Raw genomic sequence first — 21022 nt, 5'->3', positions numbered from 1 at the left:
GTGATCGGTGAGGGATGCCGGGGACACCGGGAGCCCCGCAGAGCGCTGGGGAGGCGGAGGGTCGGAGCGGGTGTTATAGCACCGCCTTGCGGCCACAGGCACCACGGGCGGTGGCTCCAGGAGAGGGGTAACGGCGTAGGGGGAAGGGAAGGGAAGGGAAGGGAAGGGAAGGGAAGGGAAGGGAAGGGAAGGGAAGGGAAGGGAAGGGAAGGGAAGGGAAGGGAAGGGAAGGGAAGGGAAGGGAAGGGAAGGGAAGGGAAGGGAAGGGAAGGGAAGGGAAGGGAAGGGAAGGGAAGGGAAGGGAAGGGAAGGGAAGGGAAGGGAAGGGAAGGGAAGGGAAGGGAAGGGAAGGGAAGGGAAGGGAAGGGAAGGGAAGGGAAGGGAAGGGAAGGGAAGGGAAGGGAAGGGAAGGGAAGGGAAGGGAAGGGAAGGGAAGGGAAGGGAAGGGAAGGGAAGGGAAGGGAAGGAGGAAGTGCGGATCCATGAGAATATGCCAAGAGGAGGTTTTACACCCAGCCGTGCAATGGAGGAAGTGAAGGGCTGCAGTGTGCAATGTGTCCTCGCTCCTGCCAAGCAAACGTCCCCTTCGAGGAGCAGCAGTGGCTGAAAGCTGGCTCTGAAACCACTGAATCATCCCTTCCTGCGTGCCCTGCTTTCATATCTGCCCAACAGGTGCCTTAAAGCAGTTCACAGCCGTGAATGCTCAGAAGTGCGCATTAAAATCCTCTCCCAGGTGGAAGGCAGTGCAGGAGAGTCACGCGTCTGGCAGTGGGTACCCAGGTGCACTGAAGGCTGAGGTGCTTTGCCAGGACAAAACCAAGGCAGGATCTGTTTAGATGGGAAAAGCCAGGCCCAGAGGCAATGGGGCACAGCCCTGCTGGTCTCCCTCTCTATCTCTTACAGTTTAAGGAGCTGTGTTGCACTTGGAAGCACTGAGGCGCATCACACAGCTGTGTGAGGAGCAAGAGAGCCAAAGAAGCCCACAAGTGTTAATGCTTTAAGATCTTGTCTTGGCTGCTTTCAACTTTCTGTGCATGCTCTGAAAAGGCCCTCGCAGCACGTCCTTCCTCCTTGGGCAGAGCAAAAGGCAGCACACAGACAGCACAGGAGCCTGGAGCAGCATCTCCTCCCTTTATTTCTCTCACCCATACATCGGTGCCACACCAGTGACTGAGCTGGAAGCCACATAAGCACAGTTACTTCCTCCAGCCCCTACAGGCCTTGCCGTAATTCCCTGTTCTTCCTTCTGACCGCTGCCTTCCTGCTGGTTACCAGAATCCTTATGGGCTTCCCCACCCCCTTGACAGCCACAGCTCTGTGCCCAAGGTGGAAAAGTGGAAGAGGAAAAAGGAGGTTTTTTTTTTTTCCAGAAGCCAGTGAAATGCAACTGTGAACATAGTTCCCATGGTAACAGCCAGATCCAGAGGAAGAAAAGGGAATGCAAATTGGATTACAGAGGGGATGAACAGGGAGGGATGAACCACGTGCATCTAACCAGGCTGAATAGCACCTGTGTGTGTATCCGACAGGTACGTGGTTCCCTCTCCAGCTTCATGCCTGCATGTACTGCAGAGTCCTGTCTTGAGGTCCCCCCTGCACAAAAGGGATCCCAAAAGGAGGAAGGAGCTGGATTCGTACAAAAGGGACATTGAGGACTATGGTTCTGGAAGTCAATTGAGACAGAGCTGCTCCAATTTTCCGGGATGTCAATCTGAATGGGAGGCGTTTGGTACCGCTGGTACATTTCTCCTTATACGCAGTTCTTCCATATGAGGTTGTGCAGCTCGGAACTGACAGTGCATCTGTTGAGATTGGCTCCTAGAAACCAAATGTTCTTGAAAATCTAAAGGGCTCTTCTCTCACATATAAAGTTAGTTATTTTTTACTTTAAAACAACAGAAACCACCCTGTGTTTCTGTCCTGCCTCCCATGGCCGCAATGCAGGGCAAGCACTGGGTCTGCTTCTGCAGAAGCATCCCGTGCCCAGGAGCAGGCCTGCTTCCTCCTCAGAGGTTGCTGTGGGATCAGCATGGACTGCAAGCACTGGAAGAGGACATCCCATCCATTTCATCCCATCCATTTCATCCCATCCGTTTCATCCCATCCATTTCATCCCATCCATTTCATCCCATCCGTTTCATCCCATCCGTTTCATCCCATCTGTTTCATCCCATCCATTTCATCCCATCTGTTTCATCCCATCCATTTCCACACTGCTCTGCAGCCCCTGTCTGCCTTGCTGTGCATGCCGCAGAAGTTCCAGTTATCCGGCATGCTCTGCAGCACGAGCTGCTCGTTCTTTGCAGGGAATTGGCCATGCTGGTGGCAAAGCACAGTGCTGGTGGGTTGCAGCACTCCTGTGAGCACTGCTTGCCTCATTAGCATTCAGCACATGGCTCAAGCAGCTTTTACATTACTCCTTCCTGACTCTGGGACCTCATGTGTGAGTCACAGGCTTGCACATTTGCTTTCCCCAATCTCTGCAAGCCCCCAGCACATGGCAGACGCTGTTCCGACCAGTTCATTTCTGCACGTGCACAACCTTCTTTTCATTTCTGCTAAGAAGCAGAGTCATTCCCTGCCCCCTGTGCTCTCATGGCTCAGCACCTTCTCACCGGGACCTTCAGCCTGCACTATGTCTTGTGAGCTGGTACTCAGCCCACTTACATCCAAGAAACAAAAGCAAAAGGCGGTGGGTCCTGCTCCTCTTTTCTGTTTCCCAGTCTCAAAGCTTTTCCTTTGCATCAGTCTCTCCACCTCAAACCAACAGGAATCTCTGCGAACCACACAGTGCTAAAAGAAGTGTGGCCCCCAGTCCATGAGACACGGAGTGCACTATCCAAGCACACAGCTAAGCAGAGTGTGCACACCTTGGCCAGGAAGAAGACCCAGCAGCTCTCAGCACCTCCTTCCACAGGCAGCCAGTGTGCCACAAGCACTGCCAGCACCTCCACTGCTTGCAGAAAACTCTATTTCTTCTTATACTCAAATAACGCAAGGAAACCAAGTCACTGTCTGAGCAATACCGCCAGTAAATGCTAGAGAAGGGAGATTATGTCCCTTTAAATGTTACTAAAGTGTTGTCAATGGATCTGCCATGGTAGAAGAGTTAATCCCCCCCCAGCCCCTCTCAGCCACTGTGATGGGATAATTAGATGCGAGGGCTCAGCACAGATGATGCTCCAGTTGCTTAGCAACTAATGGTTTCCATGGAAATGGCAAAGCACAGCCTTCAGAACAGTAAGTGAGCAGTGCAGCAGGGCAGGGAAAGATGCCTGAAACTCTTGCACTGATCCTCTCCTCCAGAAGCACTCAGAGGCCTTGAGGTATTAGGGGAATGGGAAGGGGGTGCCTTAAAGATACAACATTCCTCTTGCAAGCAGCAGGGGAATGGGGATTTGTTTGGGGTTTTTTAGATGAAACATGTAGTGACATGGTCCTCCTCACTGTGCTGACAAGAACAGTGAGGCTGAATCACACGGATTGCCTTATGCCCTAACACACGGACTGTCAGCATCCCGCTGCTGCCAGGCCTGATGGCCATGGCCTGCATCTCTTCCAATCCAGCACTGCACATGGCTCACTGCTGTGCTGTGCCATGGCCACAGCTTCAGCTGAGCACAGACAACCTTGGCTGCCAAGCTGCTCTCCATCACATTTGAGAAGTTGTGGCTGTCAGACAAAGTCCCTGGTGATGGGAAGAGGAGAAACATCTCTCCTGTTGTGCCTGGGAAGGTCGTGGAGTGGATCCTCCTGGAAGAGATGTTAAGGCACTCTGAGATGAGGGGGTGATCTGAGATGACCAGCACAGCTTCAGCAAGGGCAGAGCGTGCCTGACCCATCCCATGGCCTTCTGTGATGGAGTGATGGCATCGGTGGGCAAAGGGAGGGCAGCTGCTGTCATCTACCTGGAGCCGTGCCTTTGGAGAAAGAGATCTCTGGGGGGAGACCTCATTGCAGCCTTCCAGCACTTGAAGAAAGCTTACAAGCAGGAGGAGGAGTGGCTTTTTACACAGTCCAGTAGTGAAAGGATAAAGAGAACGGCTTGAAACAACAAGAGAGGAGATGTGGGTTAGATGTGAGGAAGCAATCCTTTCCTCAGAGGGTGGTGAGGAGCTGGCACTGCTGCCCAGAGACCTGTGGGTGCCCCATCCCTGCAGGCACTCAAGGCCAGGTGGGATGGGGCCCTGGGCAGCCTGAGCTGGTGGGTTGGCTCCTTGATGGTCTTTCAGGTCCCCTCCAACCTATGCTGTTCTATGATTCAATCTCAGTCTGCATTCTGATAAGAGACCTCTGGGCAGGGCGTGGTGCAGCTGTTGGTTCAGTACCAAGTAGTCATCCCCGAGCCCAGAATGCTGTAGCATGTGGCCAGACCTGCACAATGGCATTAATTCAGCATAACAAATGCACCGTGTGGGAGGGACCACATTCCTACCTGCTTGCAAGGGACATTCTTACAGCTGCAGGTTTCCAAACACCACAAACCCCAGTGGCACCACAGGCAACACACCAACATACAACACAGTGATGGATCATAAGTGAGATCACATGGACAACCAGGGTATCGGGCACAGCCAGAATGGGTTTGTGAAAGGCAGCTGCTGCCTGACTAACTTCATCTCCTTCCATGCTTGAGTCACTCACCTGGTGGATGATGGTGGGGCTGTAGATGTAGCCTACCAGACTTCAGCAAAACCTTTGACACTGTCTCCAATAGGATTCTCCTGGAGAAGCTGTGGCCTGTGGCGTGGTCAGGTGCACTCTTTGCTGGGTAAAGAACTGCTCCTCTGTTCTTATAGCTGTCCCTGTGGAATGCAGTGGGGGGTCACAAAGACAATGAAGGGCCTGGAGCATCTCCTGAATGAAGGAGGGCTGAGAGGGCTGTTCAGTCTGGGGCAGAGGGTGCTCAGAGGGCATCTCAGCTCCAGCCACGAAGACCGTGGTGACCACTGGCACCACTTGGTGACTCCCCAGTGCCATTCTGCTCCCCACCGCCCTGATCTGAGGCCTGGAACACAGCGAAACAGCCACAGAACATTTCAAACTCCATCCCCTATCGCTTTCAAACGAGGCAATCAAAGCGGAGCGCTGCGCTTTGTTCCGTGGGGGAGCGGAGCTGGAGGTGAGCGGCAGCGCGGCCCGGCACTGCTTCAATCGGCACCAGCCCCGCTTTGAAGTGGTGCAGAAATGTGAGAGGAGGGGCAGGGACCCGAGCTGTGCTCTTTCACTGCAGCTTCACAGAGCTGAGAGATGTGGGGGGTACGAGCCAGCCCTGCCCATGACAAGAATACACCTCTATGCAGGCAGAGCACAGAGACAGAGTGTGGTATGAGCAGGAGCAACGCTGAGCAGTCAAACCTCAGCTGCCTCCTCTATCCCACAGCGCAGCCCCACACGCTGTAGGGGCGCACAGGCTGAGGGGCAGCTTGCAGCGTCCATTTTCTGCCAGGAAGGCTGCAGTGAGGAGCAGGTTGCTCATGGAGGCGGTGCTGTCCATCCCTGCACACAGCCAAGGTCAGGCTGCACTGAGCGCTGCCGGAGCTGTGCTGTCCCTGCACACTGCAGGGCGGCACCGGGCGGCCTTGCAGGCCCGTTCCGTCACGGCGGTACCGCTCCGTGCCGCCAGAGGGCGCCTTATAGCGGTGGGAGGAGCCTCCGTTAAAGCCTCGCCCACAGCCGGGCCTGCCCGGGTCTCGTCCCCGCAGCTGTGCGCGCAGTGCCGGCCATGGCGGTGTGGTACTGCCCGCTGTGCCGCCGCACCTCCTTCACCGGCCGCCGCCATCTGTACAGCGCCGCGCACCGGCGGCGGCTGCAGGAGGCGCTGGGCCGGTTGGAGGAGGAGGTGGCGGCGGCGCGGGCGGCGCTGGGCGATGTGTCGGTGCGGCGGTACGACCCGGCGGAGCACGAGCGGAGCGTGTGGTGTCTGTGCTGCGGCCGCGGCGTCAGGAGGGACGGGCGGAGCGGGGCGCTGGCGCTGCCACACGCCGGGATCCTGCAGCACTTGGCCGGGTACGAGCGGGACGGTGGGCGGCGGGGAGACGGGAGCGGTGCTGTGTGACCGCCGTGTGCCCGTCCCGTCCCAGGGCTGAACACCGGCGGGAGACGGCGCGATTCTGGAGGGAGAACCGCGCGGACGCGGCGCTGCGGGAGCGATTCGTGGTGACGAAGGAGGAATATGAGCGGTTCGCAGCCGCGGTGGAGAAGGCGGTGGGAGCGTATGAGGAGCGCGAGGAGCAGAACATCCGCCAGGTGAGGGATGCAGACACCCCCCGCCGTCCCCTCCTCGTTACGAGCCCGCCCTCATCGCCGCTCTGTGCCCGCAGATGGCGGCCCGCATCCGGGAGGCGGAGCGGAGGCAGCGGGACGTCGTTAGTGCGGCCCTCGAGGTTGGTGCCGCCGAGCTGAGCCGTATCCAGCGCTGCTGCGACGGGAGTGATGGGGGGTGGGGAGTCGGGGGGTGGGGGGGTCGGAGGGCACCGCTGAGTACCAGAAATGTCGTTGCTTTTTCCTGAATCGAACTCAGCCTCCAACAGAGACACAGCGCTGTGTGGGACCGCCCGGCTGCAGCTCCACCGCGGGACCCTCCCGGTAAGAGCCCTCCCCTGCCCAGGGCTGCAGCACCCTCCATTCATTCACACCCTTAACCAACTTGTACCTAAAGTTCAGCAAGTAACACGTGCCCAGGTGAATTATTATCCCCTCCACAAAGAGGTATGAGATCAGTAACATACGGTGTGTACTTATTGTGGCCTCCCAGTACTTGAAGATGGCGTATAAACAGGAGGGGGAGCGCCTGTTTACATGGGGATGGTTTTAAACTGAGACAGGGGAGGTTTAGGTTGGATCTTAGGAGGAAGTTTTTCCCCCAGAGGGTGGTGTCGCACTGGAACAGGTTGCCCAAGGAGGCTGTGGATGCCCCATCCCTGCAGGCATTCAAGGCCAGGCTGCATGTGGCTCTGGGCAGCCTGGGCTGCTGGTTGGTGACCTTGTACACAGCAGGGGGTTGGAACTGGGTGAGCACTGTGGGCCTTTGCAACCCAGGCCATTCTATGATACCACAAGACCAATTCTCCTTTTTTCTTATCATAAAACTCCCTTTATACTTCAGCACTGTTTTGGGCTCATTTCTCAGCCTGCTTTGTGGTTCCTTTGTTCCAGGGACACTTCTGGCTGTGCTGAGCTTCCAGGCCCAAGTGTGATGCAGACTGGACCAGATTTCAGCTGGATGGAATCAGGCCAGGCTTTGACCTTCATTGGCCACCAGGTGGGAGCACAATGTTGCTAATGAATTCAATTTAAATAGCTACAAGTTACGTGTTACAGGAGAATAGTTGCCCTTTCTGTAGCAGAACTTAGTGCTGGAAGGGAGTTTCTCAGATATTCCTTGTGTACAGCACACATGGTGCCATTCACAGAGGCACTTAGAAGCATCAGTTGTTAATTGCTGCTTTATCTTCCTCTTAACAGGAAACAGAAGGGAAAGGAAACATTCATACAGGTAATCTTACTTGCTTCTCAGCTCCTTTTCCAACTACCCCAAAAACTCGAGGGTTGCAACAGAGGGAACTTAAAGCAGTTTTGGAATGGCTACAGTATAACCAAAGGTGCTCACTCATGCTACAGTATTGACATGCTAACAGAAAACACTCCTGTATTGTGAGAAACCTGATGGTGCTGCTGTGCATAGCGTGTGGCTTTAGGTGTGATCTATCATGGCTATAACCAAGGCAGGCCACATGCGTTTTTTTTACCAGCCTCATATACAAAACATGAAGTTGGCTTTTTCTTCACTGCTTGCTTGGCAGATACAGGGGAAGAGGCAATATTCCCTCTCTCAGGCTGAGCCATTAATTTCACTGCTGTGGTTAGATGCATTTTCTCTCTGACTTCCAGGAGCAAAACCTCCCTGGCTGACAGATGAAGATGAGGAGGATGGAAGCAAACAACAAATTGGACCTTCATATGAGGAATTCCTCAAGCAAAGTAAGCAGCTTGTATACATATACCTTGTATACATTTACCTTTCAATTTGCTCCAGTACTGCACTGAAGAATCAAAAGGAATTTGATTGAAAATGTCTCCCCAAATTGCCTTTTAGAGGAGAAGCAGAAGCTCAAAAAGCTCCCAGCAGAGCGTGTTGGTGCCAATTTTGACCACACCTCCCAGACAGGTGACAGCTGGCTTCCTTCCTTCGGCCGGGTTTGGAATCATGGCAGGAGGTGGCAGTCCAGGTGAGCCCCAATAGCACAGACTGATGCTGAGATGAGGGTGAGCAGGGGACACCAAGCTGAGTGGTGCAGTGGACACAAGAGCAGGAAGGGACACCATCCAGAGGGACCTGGACAGGCTCTGAAAGTGGGCACATGAGAACCTGATGAGGTTGAGCAAGGCCAGGTGCAAGGTGCTGCACTTAGGTTGGGGCAGTCCCAGCCATGAGCACAGACTGGAGAAGAACTGGTGGAGAGCAGCCCTGCGGAGAAGGACTTGGGGGTCCTGATGGGCATTAGCGGGACATGAGGCAGCAGTGTGCGCTTGCAGCCCGGAAGGCCGACAGTGCCCTGGGCTGCAGCAACAGAGGGGTGGCAGCAGGGAGAGGAGAGGGGGGAGTTGTGCCCCTCTGCTCTGCCCCTGCAGTGCTGTGTCCCTTCCAACCGAAGCCATTCTAAGATGGCTGTCAAGTAGCTGAAGATATTGCTGGGAAGCAGTTTGCTGAAATAACTGAAGAAATGTAGGGAGCTCCTGTTTTAAATTATCACATGTAGCACTATTTCATGAGATGAGGCAGCTTTCATCATTACCTCTTTAAAAAGGTCATTAAATGCTGACATCTATGCTCTATTTCAGGCATCAGTTTAGAGCCGAATCAGGAGGGAAGAAGAAGAAAAGGTGATCAAGAGAAGAACACAACAACCCAAGCTCTTATCTCTGTGAGGTGGACTGCAGACAGCTGTACCTTCTGTCAGTGCCAGGCTTTTTGGTACTCGTGTATTTATGTTCACATGTAGATGCATTCAGAAAGGTGATATTGCTATGGATGTGATGAGTTGAGCCCCATTGCTGAAAGCTATGTAGCAAGGTGGATGCTGCAGCAGATTCACTCTCCCTCTAAAGGGCACATAGCATGTATCTAGGCATTAATTTCTGAAGTCATATACACCACAAAGGCAGATCCTGCCAGCAGGGACAGTCCATTGCCCAGGCAGTGCCTTCATAGACAGGAATTCTACCTTACACAGCGTGTCCTGCCATGTCCTTTGTTGCATTTTAGCATAATATGTCCTTAAATAAATTAAACTCATTGAAAAATCCAGTTGTGCCTCACACGAAGGGTAACTGTAAGTGACCTTTAGCAGAAAGGAAGACTCAATTTTTTTTGTATGGACAGCCATCCCTCTAAATAATGTTCTCTGCTTTATTTTAAGGCTGTTATCTCCATTGAATGTGTCTCACATCACCCGCAGCAGCTGGTGATCTGAAAAGTCTCCCCACTGTAAAATAAAGCTTGAGGCATCTGTGGTGCTTTATAAAGGCAATGAAAATATCTGACAAAAAATGGCTGGTATAACAACAAGATAAACCCCAACGTGTACCTGGATCTACCCTGAGTTAACGCATTAATAATGAAACACACGCATTTTAGAGAAAGAAAACAAAATAATTATTTAACTAATTTTATTGTATGTATCTGTATATGACATCGCTGAAGAGGTCGCTGTAGAACCTGCAAAGCAAGAAGTCCCAAATCAGACCAGCAGTTCACAGAATCACAGAATTATCAAGGTTGGAAAAGACCTAGAAGATCATCTAGTCCAACCATTCCCAATACATATTCCTCAACACCACATCCAAATGTTTCTTGAACACTCCCATGGTCGGAGACTCCACCACCTCCCTGGGCAGTGCATTCCAATGCCTGACTACCCTTTCCAAGTAAGTTCAACTTACTGGGAGGCTCTGCTTAAAGAAGAGCAATCAGCCATAGCATGCTCTATCAGTCATAGCGTGCTTTGGCAGCAAGGCTGTATGATCTACAGTCCACAGTGCTGGGAGAGATCATGCTGCTCTCTCCATTGAGCAATGCAGACAAAACAGTACATTCTTCTACTCCTGGAAGGTTAATGCTGCCAGAAATTCCACCCTAAAAGTCAGACTGCAGGTAACAGTCTCTGAATGGATTAGAGAAGGGACCACCCCCAAGCAACATGGACTCACACCTCACAACCTTCACGCTGCTGCTGCATGCAGCTGTTTGCTCGCCTTGGATGTGGTAAAACCCAGCACATGAACAGTCTGCTCTCACCTTTCTACGCGTCCTCCCCTGCAGCAGGAGCATCTCCACCTTTTGTGTTCCTGGTGTAGATCACTTGGGCTCGGTGCTTAGACACCAGTTTGATCAAACCTGTGAAAGAGGCAGTTGGATGCACATGTACTGCACGATGCCAGGACGCTGTGCTGCCCTGGGCCATTGTAATGCAGCAAGCCAAAAGATTATGACTGAAAACACCACAGAATCACAGAATGACCCGGGTTGGAAGGGACCTCAAGGACCAGGTAGTTCCAACCCCCCTCTCTAGCAGGGCCACCAAACATACACCTTTACTAGATCAGGTTGCCCAGGGCCCTGTCCAACCACCAGGGTTCATGATACTTAACACTACAGACTGGTCTGTTTCCACTAGAAAGAATGGAATCACTGTTATGTGGATAATGACTGAGCACATATATGCACGTTGGCTTTTGTTTAAGACCAGGAGTGGCAGCGTTAGAGCCTGTTTGAACAGTATCTTAGCACAGCATTACCACTAAATGCATCAGAGCCGTTGGAGTATTGATGAAGGCAGTAACTTTTGGAAAACACACCAAACTGTGCACTTAATGTGCAGCATAAAGCCTTGTAAAGCACTGATGGAAACCCCTAGTGCAGAGCTCTGTGCTTACCTTTCCCCAGCAGCTCCTGCAGAGCAGCCCTGGCCAGAGAGCCTCGAATCTTCAGCCTTTCTGAGACCACAGCCGGCGTGATGAGCTTGTAGTTGGGCACCTCTTTGCACAGCTTCTCATAGGTGGCCTTATCGAACAGGACGAGGTTGTTCAACTTGTCTCTCACTTTCCCCTTGGACCACTTCTACTTAAAGAGAGAAACCAGCCATTAACCATCGTCTGAGCAACCGCTGAGGACCGGGCTGGGTTATTCAGTGTGTGCTATGAACCCTCCCAAACAGGAGGGCTCACGGCAGGCACAAAGCGGGGCACAAAGCGGGGCACAGCGCGGTGATACTCGGTTGATCCCAATGGGATTCACCCCGCCCGTCTCACTGTGTGCTGCACGGAATCCCCCCCCACGGCCTCCCACCTTTTTCTTGGCCTTGCCGCCCGACTTATTGACGGGATCCTTGTCCTTCTTGGCGGATTTCCCCGCGTCCTTCTTCTTCTTATCGTCTTTGGGCGGCTGCGAGAGGACACAACGGACGGTTCGATGAATGAAAGGAATAACAACCAGCTGTTGGCTGCCCCCCGCCCGGCCCCGCGCTCACCATCCTGCAGCTCCAAGATGTCGGCCGAGAAAGGAAGCTCCACACGCGATGCGGCCGGAAGCCCCTGCGGATGGGGCGGGGCGTAATGACGTCACTTCCCCCGGACGTTACTTCCGGGTGCGGGCGGTGTCATGGCGATCTTCAGCGTGTACGTGGTGAACAAGGCGGGCGGCCTCATCTACCAGCTGGATCATTACGCGCCGCGCAGCGACACCGAGAAGACGTTCAGCTTCCCGCTGGATCTGGTGCTGCGCCCACGGGATGAACGCGTGGTCGTGGCCTTCGGGCAGCGGGACGGCATCCGCGGTGCGAGCCGGGCTGGTGGGGGGGACGGGCCGCGCCGGGCCCCGCTGAGCCCTCGCTGTGCCCGCAGTGGGTCACGCCGTGCTCGCCATTAACGGCGCCGAGGTGAACGGGCGCCTGACGGCCGACGGCAAAGACGTGCTGGAGTTCCTCAGCAACCCCGCCAACTACCCCGTGTCCATCCGCTTCGGCCGCCACCGCCTGTCCTCCAACGAGAAGCTGATGTTGGCCTCCATGTTCCACTCGTGAGCGGCGGGGCCCTTTGGGGGGGGGTGGGCGCCGAGTGCCGGGGCTCAGGGCCGTGTCTTTACAGGCTGTTCGCCATCGGCTCGCAGCTCTCCCCCGAGGTGGGCAGCTCGGGCATCGAGATGCTGGAGACCGACACGTTCAAGCTGCATTGCTTCCAGACGCTGACAGGTACCGCCCGGCTCGCTCTGCTCCTCAGGGCTGCCCGGGGCCCGGCCCCTCCTCCCTCCTCATGCGTCTCTTCGTGGTTCCAGGGATCAAATTCGTGGTGCTTGCTGACCCCAGGCAGGCAGGGATCGATGCCCTGCTCCGCAAGATCTATGAGATTTACTCTGACTTCGCTCTGAAGAATCCTTTCTACTCCCTGGAGATGCCCATCAGGTAAGGGAGACGCCTACTGCTAATAAAGCATCCTCAGCCCCGCTTTGATTTGTACCTGAGCAGTAACAAGTGCCGGCCCAGCCCTGAAGTCACAAAGCAGATACAGAGATGACAGAAGAGGGCAAACAGTGACTGCTGCAGGTATGCAGAGGAGCTGGACCGCGTGACCTTTAAAGGTCCCTTCCAACTCTTAACACTTCCTATTCTATGTGGCAGTGCTTCCTCCAGTGCTGCACTACTAAAGAAATGGGAGTTATTTCTCTTTGGTGTGATCCCTGCAGTCTTAACACAGTCTTGAAGCCCACACGGGAATCTTTCTTCTTACCTGACAGCCAGTGCAAGGTTGACAGCAGTCAGATTTGCTGTCCCTTAAGTTACATAATTTCTCCTTGAAGGATGCAGAGCCAGATGTTGTAGAGATGCTGTTTGTTGTAGCCTTTCTATAAGTAAAGCCACCCATCCTTTTCTGATTATCTCAATATTTCAGATGTGAATTGTTTGATCAGAACTTGAAGCTTGCTTTGGAGGTGGCTGAGAAAGCTGGACCGTTTGGGCCTGGATCGTAGAACTTGCTTGTTGCACAGACTCCTCTCCATGAAGATCAGGGCCTTTTTCTTACCTGGAAGCTGCATTCCAGAGCTCTCTTCACTTCAGCTGAGACCTCACAGTCTGAAAACCTGCTTCCAATCTCCCAGGGTACCGTGTTCTGTTCCTCTCATGTGACATTACCTTAAACAGGTTTATTACTACTCTTTACCTGTGGGCCACAGAAGCCTTTTCTGGTTTTGCAGCTCCTTTATCTGTGAGTGAACAACAGAAGACACAGTGCAGCTCTATTGCAATTGTTTCCTTTCACAGCTGTATATATGAATTTTTTCTGTATAGCTTTAATTTATAATTTTACAAAGGGTTTCTGTGTAGAAATAATAAACACCCTTTAGAGAGGTGGATGGCCTCTTGTTTTCTGTTGGAAAGGCCTGTTTACACCAATATCACCCCATGAGGATGAGGGGTTTGGGACAGTTCTGCTTTCACCATTCTCCTAAAGACAACTAGGACCCTACAGACACTGCTCCATTTTTATTTCACAGATAGTACAAGATAGAATTAAGTACAAAATGACATTGACTTCCATTATTTTAATTAAGGCTGACCATCTACTCTTGCAACCGAGCTGCTCAGTAAAGTACCTGTGATTCTTCATGAGTTGAACTCTCCTCTTCCAGGATCCAAAAGCAATAAATCCCTCTGGGGAAAATGTGAGGATATTCAACAAATCATGACCAGAAACCTGAGTCTATTTATTGCCAAGAGTGGTGGGTGAGTGATCAGTGCTGCCCAGTCAGTGGTTTCCCTGCTCCAGTTTTCTCTGAGATAGACTAGAGCTGTAAGAGATGCAGTTTGGGCTGAAAGCATTCTAGAATATATGTCTTTTAATGACAGAACACAACTCAATGCTAGAAATAGTAGCTTCCATAAAACCTAGCTGCAGAAGGTGGCAGTGGCAACTGCTGCTACAATACCTGCTGCTCAGTTTTCCTAGCTGATCTGCAGAGCGTGCACTGTGAGCTGAGCTGGCAGCAGCTGCCTACCTTGCAAATGATTAACATCGTAAACAGGAATCACGCTGGGCACGATCAGTTAACAGAAGGAGCTTCTCTAAATGCTTTTCCCTGAAGTACTGAGAGTTTTCTTGGAAACCTGCCTATTTCTAAGAGGCTGTGGAGAGCCACATCACAGCCACAACACATCAGTGTTCCACTTGTCCAGAACATAACAGTGCTTCACAAAAACCAATCCAGGGTAAAACTGAAGTGACAACGCTCTCAGATCAGTTGTGGAGCTGTACTGTAATAATCATTATTCACTGTTCTGTCACAGTTCAAGGGCAGAGATAGCAGGGAGCTCTGGCCTAAGTCAACTAAGACAGCTGCATTTACAGCAGCTGCAAGAGATGAATGAACACGGCATAAGTGCAAGTCAGTGCTCCTAACAACAAGGCTAAAAGGACAGTTAATGGCTGAGGACAACAAGAAGGATAAAACGAAATGTGACAGCACCTGAAGCCAGTTATTGTACAGCACTTTTAGCTCAGTACCTCAGGCTGTGAGACCCACTTGCTTCACCAACAGTGCTGTAAAAAGGAGGCACAGTGAAATCACTGCACATGTAAACAAGCTGAATTATCACATCTCAAGGGAAAAAGCCATCAGTAGCAGGAACCTGGTGTCTTCAGGAACGTGAAAATGAATGAGAAACTGAGGATGTTTATCTAGGTTGCAGCAACAGGTAAACTCACTCTTAGGCCAGTTAAATAAAAAACAAGTATCATTCATTCATCTCAGTGCAGGAGCATCCTTTTCACCCAGCATCCTCAGTCAGCTTTCTTGGGAATCCTTCCCATCTTGGTGCGGATGTTCCGCAATAAGAAGAAAGCCACGGTGCAAACAGCACAGGTGATTTCAGCCACCCAGAAGGCTGTGGCCCAGCTGTAGTACTTGGCAATGGTACTGAAGGGCAGTCCAGCCAGAAATCCCCCAACTGTAAGGAAAACAAACAAAGCTGGCAACACTTCGACTTCTCACTTTGACTTGGTTTTAGCTGCTTGTTAATAGGTGTTGTTTGAGCTTAAAGCACAGGACAACAACTCGTCACGTACACCAGGAAACATCTCTGGGACTTCCAACTAATGTCTGCTCGTTAGATGTCTTCCCATGATCACTAAGTGGGCACTGAGGGGTCAATTCCATCCCTCACCAATAACATGAGTGGTGGTTGCTTTCTGGGAAGGGGGACATTACTCACCATTGGCCATCAGAGCCACGATAGCGTGGGAGGTGCCACAGAGGTTGGCAGGGGCACTTTCGTTGGCTATAACCCCAAAGAGGGCGATGGGCCCATATGAGGAAAACCCAAACACAGCTCCCAGAGTCAGGATCCACAGCTGTCAAAACAAGCAAGGTGAGAAATAAGACCTTTGTGTTTTGCCGCTGGTAAGTCAGCAGCTGCATTGGTGCACAGTATGAGGAAGAGGCTTTGACATTTTCTGGCTGACATTGATTCCTTTATCTGCAGACAGAAGAGCTCAAGCCTGAGACCAGCTGCGTCTCCAACACACCAGTTAGCAAGGGTGAGCTTCCCACTGTCCTGCAGGTCGGCCCTAAACTGTGTACACGTGACATGCCCCATTCTGTAAGGAAGAACCAGAACATAGATGGGCAATGGGACTGAGAAATGACAGAGAGCTGCAACTCAGATAATCTCTAAAAACGGTTCTGGGGATACCTGATCAAAAAAGCCATTCTCAGCTCAGACACAAGCAATGGATCAGATAGTGATAAAGACCATCTGATAACCTCTATGTCACTAAACAGAAACAACAGAATCGAAACAACAGAAGCTCAACGTGTTCAGTTTGGTGTTAGCAAACACTCTGAACAGCTCAGAACCAGGTAAATCTAATTGCTAATAGGAAGGCAACAAAGGGCAGGTGACTGTCCAGTCTCTAGTCTGCAGCATGCTTTGTGAACAATAAACACTGCCCCAACATGCTCAGGAGGGAGTTAAGTACCACCACCATCCTTCAGGTGGGAACAGAAACAAAGAGTTAGGAAAGAACTTGCCAAAGTTACATGGAAAGGATCATTCCTTCTGAGCGCACTCACAAAACCCCCCTAAAGTAACTAAATTTCACCCAATGAGCAAATATCCTCAGAGCTTCTTATAGAAAACTTGGGAGTTTTGCATTCAGACTTTTTACAGTCAGTTAGTGTTATCAAATGGTTATAAGAAAAGATTTCTTTTACAAGACTTACAGTAATCTTCTCAATGCCCTGGTTCTAAGGTCTGTAGTGCTAACCAACCTTGCAGGATTGGAAAAAAGCAGATCAGTGAAAGCAGAAACAGGCAGAGGGAGAAAGAAATGCAAGGCAGAAACCTCCTGTTCTTTGAGGCCTGTAAGATCAGCAAGAGGTTGGAAGGCTACAGTCCAGAAGTGATTTTCCTGGAGAAGAAAAGAGTAAGATGGAGAGAACACGTTTCAGCTATTTAGCAATCACAGTGTCAGATTCAGGTCAGATCTATGCTTAGAAAACCTGCTTAAATGCTGAGAATCACTGAATCTGACAAACTCTACCGCAAAACATCACCACATTCATCACCGCTAGGCAGAACCCCGTGCCTAGGATGACTACAGACTCTGGTCAGTTTTCACACTGAAGCTTCAAAGCTGCATTTACCAAAGGCTGTACCAAACTCCTTGCTGACCAACTGTCAGCAGAAGTGCCCTATGTTTCTCTGCATGGGCAGTTCTTCAGATAGCATAAAGTAATGACATTATACTGACAAAAATGGCCTGAAGTTATCTTTTCTCTTGGTTTACACCTCTCATCCATTGCCACCTATGGGAACACGTTCACCTGATCAGCCTTCCAACACACACCACCCAACCCTCCCATCCCACTGCATTTGTGTGGCTCCCCTCAAGGCATGGAGAGGCAACCCTCCCACACCTACACCCTGCACATAACCGATATCCAACTGTCTGAGCATGGATTACCTTGGGAGAGTCGCCTGTGACTGTCACCCGGAAAAGGAACATGGAGGCACACATCCCTGCCATCATGGAAAGGAGCAGCGTGTGCCGAGGGTTCCCGTAGTTTGACAGACCGACCTGTAACACAGTCAGGAAAAACAAAGGTGAGAGCCTGAAAGGATTCCTTCCAGTTTAAAGTCAGTGATGAAAGCCATCCTCACAGCCCTGTCAGAGACATGGGTGGCGCATCAGAAGCACATCTTTTAGCAAGGCTTCTGGCTTTGTTTGAAGAAGAACCCAGTGAGTTTTAGTTGTCTTCTGGCTGGAAAAAATCTGATTATCAACAACCACACGTCTTGCAAGATGGAAACTTAGAAAGCACAAAGCAGAGCTGAGAACGGGCCTGTTTCTTGCCGCTGTATCCTGCCTGACTGTACCCATTGAGCACCTCTGTTACGCTGCTGAGATGGGCTGCGTGCCTCCAAACTGCCTCTGTGTGAAGGGAAAGAGAGCAGTTAACCAGGTTCGGTCTGGTTTTTAGGAGTCCCATTTCAAAGTAGGGTCATTCAGACACAGCTGCACCCAGAAGAGCTTGGGAGGGCAGAAGAAGGAGTCATGATACTGAGTATTCTCTAGCACAAAGCAGCAATATTCTGCCTACATTTTCCAAGTATTCTTAATCTCCAAAACAACATAAATGTGTGCACAAGGAGAGTGCAGGTCTGTGTGCACCAAAGCAGGTACTACAGAAGAAAAGATACCTTTAAGCACTCCCCAGAGTGAAGAACAGAATTCAGAAGCAGCTCACACTGCAGCTACGCTACCTGCCCAGCACATCCACATACTTACTTTTGCTACGGCTCTGTCAGAAAGGTATCCAGCAGCAATGCTTCCCACCAGGCCCCCAATCTCCAAGGCACTCATGTAGGAACTACCTAGAACAGAGTTGAGCAAACAACAGTCCATCAGCTGTGGCTGATGTGCTTGACTGTGAGCTTCGAGCAGCACTGCTGGATGGGATCCACCAGCTCATTGCTGTGCAGGAACACCACCGCCTGCCAGGAGGGCATAGGACAGCACTGAGGCACTCAGCACATGCAGTAACTGTATCAATAACTTCAAAACCTGTGTGCATCAGAGCAGGCAGGGGTGCCTGGGTTCTCTTGCTGTACTCACCTCTCAAACTACAGCCACAACATCTACAAGACCAGCTTTGAATCTTACCCACAAGCACAGACTGTCCCCTCTCCTGGATGAGGAAGAGCTGTCCCCAGTCAGTACAGCAGGTTTTCACACCAAACACCACCAGGTAGCCTGTAGAGAGCACCCAAAGGTACGGCGAGAGGAGCAGCTCTGCCAAAGTGCTGTCGTCACTGGGGGAACCTGCAGGGAAGATGAGGAGCACAGTGTTATTGTGGCTTGAGCACTGACACAGAACCACAGCGAATGGATAAAGTCGTCAGAGGAGGATTTGTGTATAAGGACACCCACACAGGGGAAGATATTCATCCAGAGATGCAACCATCCATGTTGTACCTCGGTCTTTGCATCTTACAGACACACCAGATGATGGATGAATTTCCACTAGCCTTTAAAATTCAACAGCAAACCTATGTTGCAATTCTCCTCTACCTCTTCTGCTTTCAGAGAAGCATCACACTCAGTGGTTTGAACAAACATTTACTAAGCAGATGTCCCAGTTAGGACAGAAAACACTGAGCAGAGTCCACCACAAGGCAGGGGTCAGGAGAACCATGGAGGGGTGAGGGGAGAGCTGCCTGTCCTCTGCAATGGGGGGGGGGGAAGCTTAAGGATTCACTTCCTGCTGCTGCACTTTTTCCTCTCCATTCCCCCCTGGGAGGCTCAGCTCACAATCTATATACACCAAGATCCCATGAGACCAGGGTGGTTAATACAGACTGGGAGATGAAACAATGACAACATGCGTGGACTGATGGACTAAGGAACAGAGCTGCAGTGGTGGCCAGGCCCTCCCTCTGCTCTGCTGCACATCGTTTCAGACTCAGAAATATCAGCCCCCATCTGCATGCAGCTTGGTGTATCGCCTCTATATGCGTGTGCGTTTCAGCTGCAAGTCCTATTGTTTCATATATATACATATAAAATAAAGCACACACACATATATATGCATAGATGTATAATTTGAAAGTAAAACACTACAGCTTGGCACTTAGCAGAATAAAGCTACTGAAAGCATCCCTTTAAACATATAAACTGAGCAGCAGTTTGGGGATAAGAAAGGACTGAGAGCTCTGTCCACTAAGAGCAACATGCATGGACCAGAACACAGAAGGCACCGCAGCATCTCACACGCTGCCCGCTTACAGCTGGATCTATTGCTCACCTTTCTTCCCCTTCTTGGTTCCTTGGTCAATGTTGGGCAGCCCAACATCCGCTGGCTCATTTTTAATCAGGACAAGGCAAACAAAAGAGACAACCACGCAGATGAAGCCAGAGAAGGACAAAGTCATGCGCCAATCGTAGTTCATAGACACGAGAGCAGCCACAATGGGGCCTAAACCTCCAGCCAAGTTCATGCTTGTAGACAGGATTGCCCACCAAGTCCCAAACTGGGAAGGCTCAAACCACTGTGCAACAAGAAAAACGGCGTAAGGGCTGTGAAAGAAGAAGGTGATGTTGTACCTGAAAAGCCTCGATATGAGCCTGAGTGTAATGGGCAACCTGAGCACAGCTCTAGAAGCCCAGATGAAGTGGGAGCCTCTCGACCCTGCTCACGTAGGGAACTTCAAATGTTACGTGAGTGTCACTCACAGGAGCCTGGCAGGTGTTTGTACCACGAGCCAACTGGGGACTATTTCCATTTACAGACCATGAAACTGAGCCATGGGATGGGAAAGGCAGATCTGTGCAGCTCTGTACTCACTGGATTGGAGCAGCGTCCTCCAGGAAACATCAGCTGGCACCGCAGTGTGAGCAGTAAGGGGAGAGCTGGGGTATCTTTAGGACTCGCTGCATTAAGATCCGCGCTAACACAAGGAAGAACTTTGCTGTCAGAGTGACAGAGCCCTGGCACGGGCTGCACAGAGCTGGGGGAGCCTCCTACCGCGGGGATACTGAAACCCATCTGGTGGGCTCGGTGAGATCCCTCCCAGCCTCAGCAGTTCTGGGCACCACCGGCCGTTCACCATAAGGTGCGCTCAGAGCCGTCGGGTGCCGGGCACACGAGAACGGCCGCAGGCTCCGCTCGTGGATGAACCGTCACCGCTCGGAGCAGCGCAGCACAGCACAGCCCGCTCTGACGGCTCCGCTCTGCCCGTCCGCTCCGGTACCGGGAGTTGGACGCCGCACCGATCGGACCGGCGGCCGCTCCCCCCGTTTCCCGCAGCGCTTCTGGATCCGACGCTCGGAGCGCTCCTTGCCCGGCCGTCCCGCACTCACCTTCCGCAGCACCTTCCCGCACGGCGGCCAGCCCAGCCCCTGCGCCAGCCCGTTCAGGAACCACAGCGCGGCGAAGGCTCCGACGGAGCCGCTCCACGAGAACAGCACGTTGACGGCCCCGACGAGCAGCAGCCCGGCGGAGAACAGCCACCGCGCGGACAGGCGGTCGGACAGCACGCCGCTCACGAACTTGCTGATGGCGTACGCGGCGGACTGGCTGCTGGTGATCAGCCCTAAGGACGGACCGGACGGGACGGGGTCAGCGGCGGCTCCCGCAGGTCGGCACGCGGCGCCCCCCGCCCGGCCGCACTCACCCAGGTCGTCTTTGTCCAGCGGCACCTCGGCCATGACGGCGGGCATCACGAACGAGAAGGTCTTGCGGTTGAAGTAGTACAGCGTGTACCCCACGAACATGGCCGTGAAGATGACCGCCCGGTACCGCCCGTAGCCGCCCACCGCCATCGCGCCGCGCTCCGCCGGGGCGACAGGAGCGGAGCGGGGAGAGTCGTCCAGCAGCCGGGACCGGCAGCGCACAGCCCCGACAACGACCCGCTGATCGCGGTTCACCCCGCCGTCCCGCCCCGCCCCGCACGGAAGTCCCGCCCCG

The 21022-nt window shown here is 52.3% G+C and overlaps 4 protein-coding genes across 8 annotated transcripts; 2 read left to right on the top strand and 2 right to left on the bottom strand.

The window, feature by feature from the left end:
* Positions 1-5701: 5701 nt before the first annotated feature.
* Positions 5702-9310, top strand: CENATAC (centrosomal AT-AC splicing factor). Of its 3 annotated transcripts, none has more exons than XR_014938208.1 (9): positions 5702-6009; positions 6084-6249; positions 6324-6408; positions 6524-6588; positions 7159-7264; positions 7468-7498; positions 7894-7983; positions 8099-8231; positions 8845-9310. XR_014938208.1 is itself a non-coding variant. In XM_015883986.3 (9 exons), exons 1-9 carry the CDS (start codon positions 5726-5728, stop codon positions 8888-8890), a joined length of 984 nt encoding a protein of 327 aa, XP_015739472.2. In that variant the 5' UTR covers positions 5702-5725; the 3' UTR covers positions 8891-9310. The 3 variants fall into 3 exon arrangements, 2 of the variants coding, with proteins under 2 accessions (XP_015739472.2, XP_085382045.1); XM_015883986.3 differs by having other exon boundaries at positions 6324-6386; XM_085525919.1 differs by lacking the exons at positions 7468-7498; positions 7894-7983; positions 8099-8231; positions 8845-9310 and having other exon boundaries at positions 7159-7265.
* A 345-nt stretch (positions 9311-9655) lies between these two features.
* Positions 9656-11564, bottom strand: RPS25 (ribosomal protein S25). The gene is made up of 5 exons (XM_085525920.1): positions 11532-11564; positions 11351-11446; positions 10939-11122; positions 10301-10399; positions 9656-9721 (listed from the first exon to the last, which is right to left on the bottom strand). Exons 1-4 carry the CDS (start codon positions 11532-11534, stop codon positions 10305-10307), a joined length of 378 nt encoding a protein of 125 aa, XP_085382046.1. The 5' UTR covers positions 11535-11564; the 3' UTR covers positions 9656-9721; positions 10301-10304.
* Positions 11565-11640: 76 nt separating this feature from the next.
* Positions 11641-13409, top strand: TRAPPC4 (trafficking protein particle complex subunit 4). 2 transcript variants are annotated; one of them, XR_014938209.1, is made up of 5 exons: positions 11641-11837; positions 11905-12079; positions 12148-12251; positions 12335-12602; positions 12743-13409. XR_014938209.1 is itself a non-coding variant. In XM_015883987.3 (5 exons), the coding sequence occupies exons 1-5, from the start codon at positions 11663-11665 to the stop codon at positions 13025-13027; spliced, it is 660 nt and encodes a 219-aa protein (XP_015739473.2). In that variant the 5' UTR covers positions 11641-11662; the 3' UTR covers positions 13028-13409. The 2 variants fall into 2 exon arrangements, 1 of the variants encoding a protein (XP_015739473.2); XM_015883987.3 differs by having other exon boundaries at positions 12335-12461; positions 12949-13409.
* Positions 13410-13526: 117 nt separating this feature from the next.
* Positions 13527-20996, bottom strand: SLC37A4 (solute carrier family 37 member 4). Of its 2 annotated transcripts, XM_015883984.3 has the most exons (9): positions 20730-20996; positions 20416-20648; positions 19361-19604; positions 18220-18378; positions 17845-17930; positions 17020-17133; positions 16399-16464; positions 15267-15405; positions 13527-15002 (listed from the first exon to the last, which is right to left on the bottom strand). In XM_015883984.3, the coding sequence occupies exons 1-9, from the start codon at positions 20875-20877 to the stop codon at positions 14836-14838; spliced, it is 1356 nt and encodes a 451-aa protein (XP_015739470.2). In that variant the 5' UTR covers positions 20878-20996; the 3' UTR covers positions 13527-14835. The 2 variants fall into 2 exon arrangements, with proteins under 2 accessions (XP_015739470.2, XP_015739471.1); XM_015883985.3 differs by lacking the exon at positions 16399-16464.
* Positions 20997-21022: the final 26 nt, after the last annotated feature.

The sequence above is a fragment of the Coturnix japonica genome, chromosome 34, assembly GCF_054131305.1.
Source record: "Coturnix japonica strain WE chromosome 34, WE-NBRP24, whole genome shotgun sequence".
NCBI lineage: Eukaryota > Metazoa > Chordata > Aves > Galliformes > Phasianidae > Coturnix > Coturnix japonica.
This window is presented reverse-complemented; position numbering and strand designations above follow the sequence as displayed.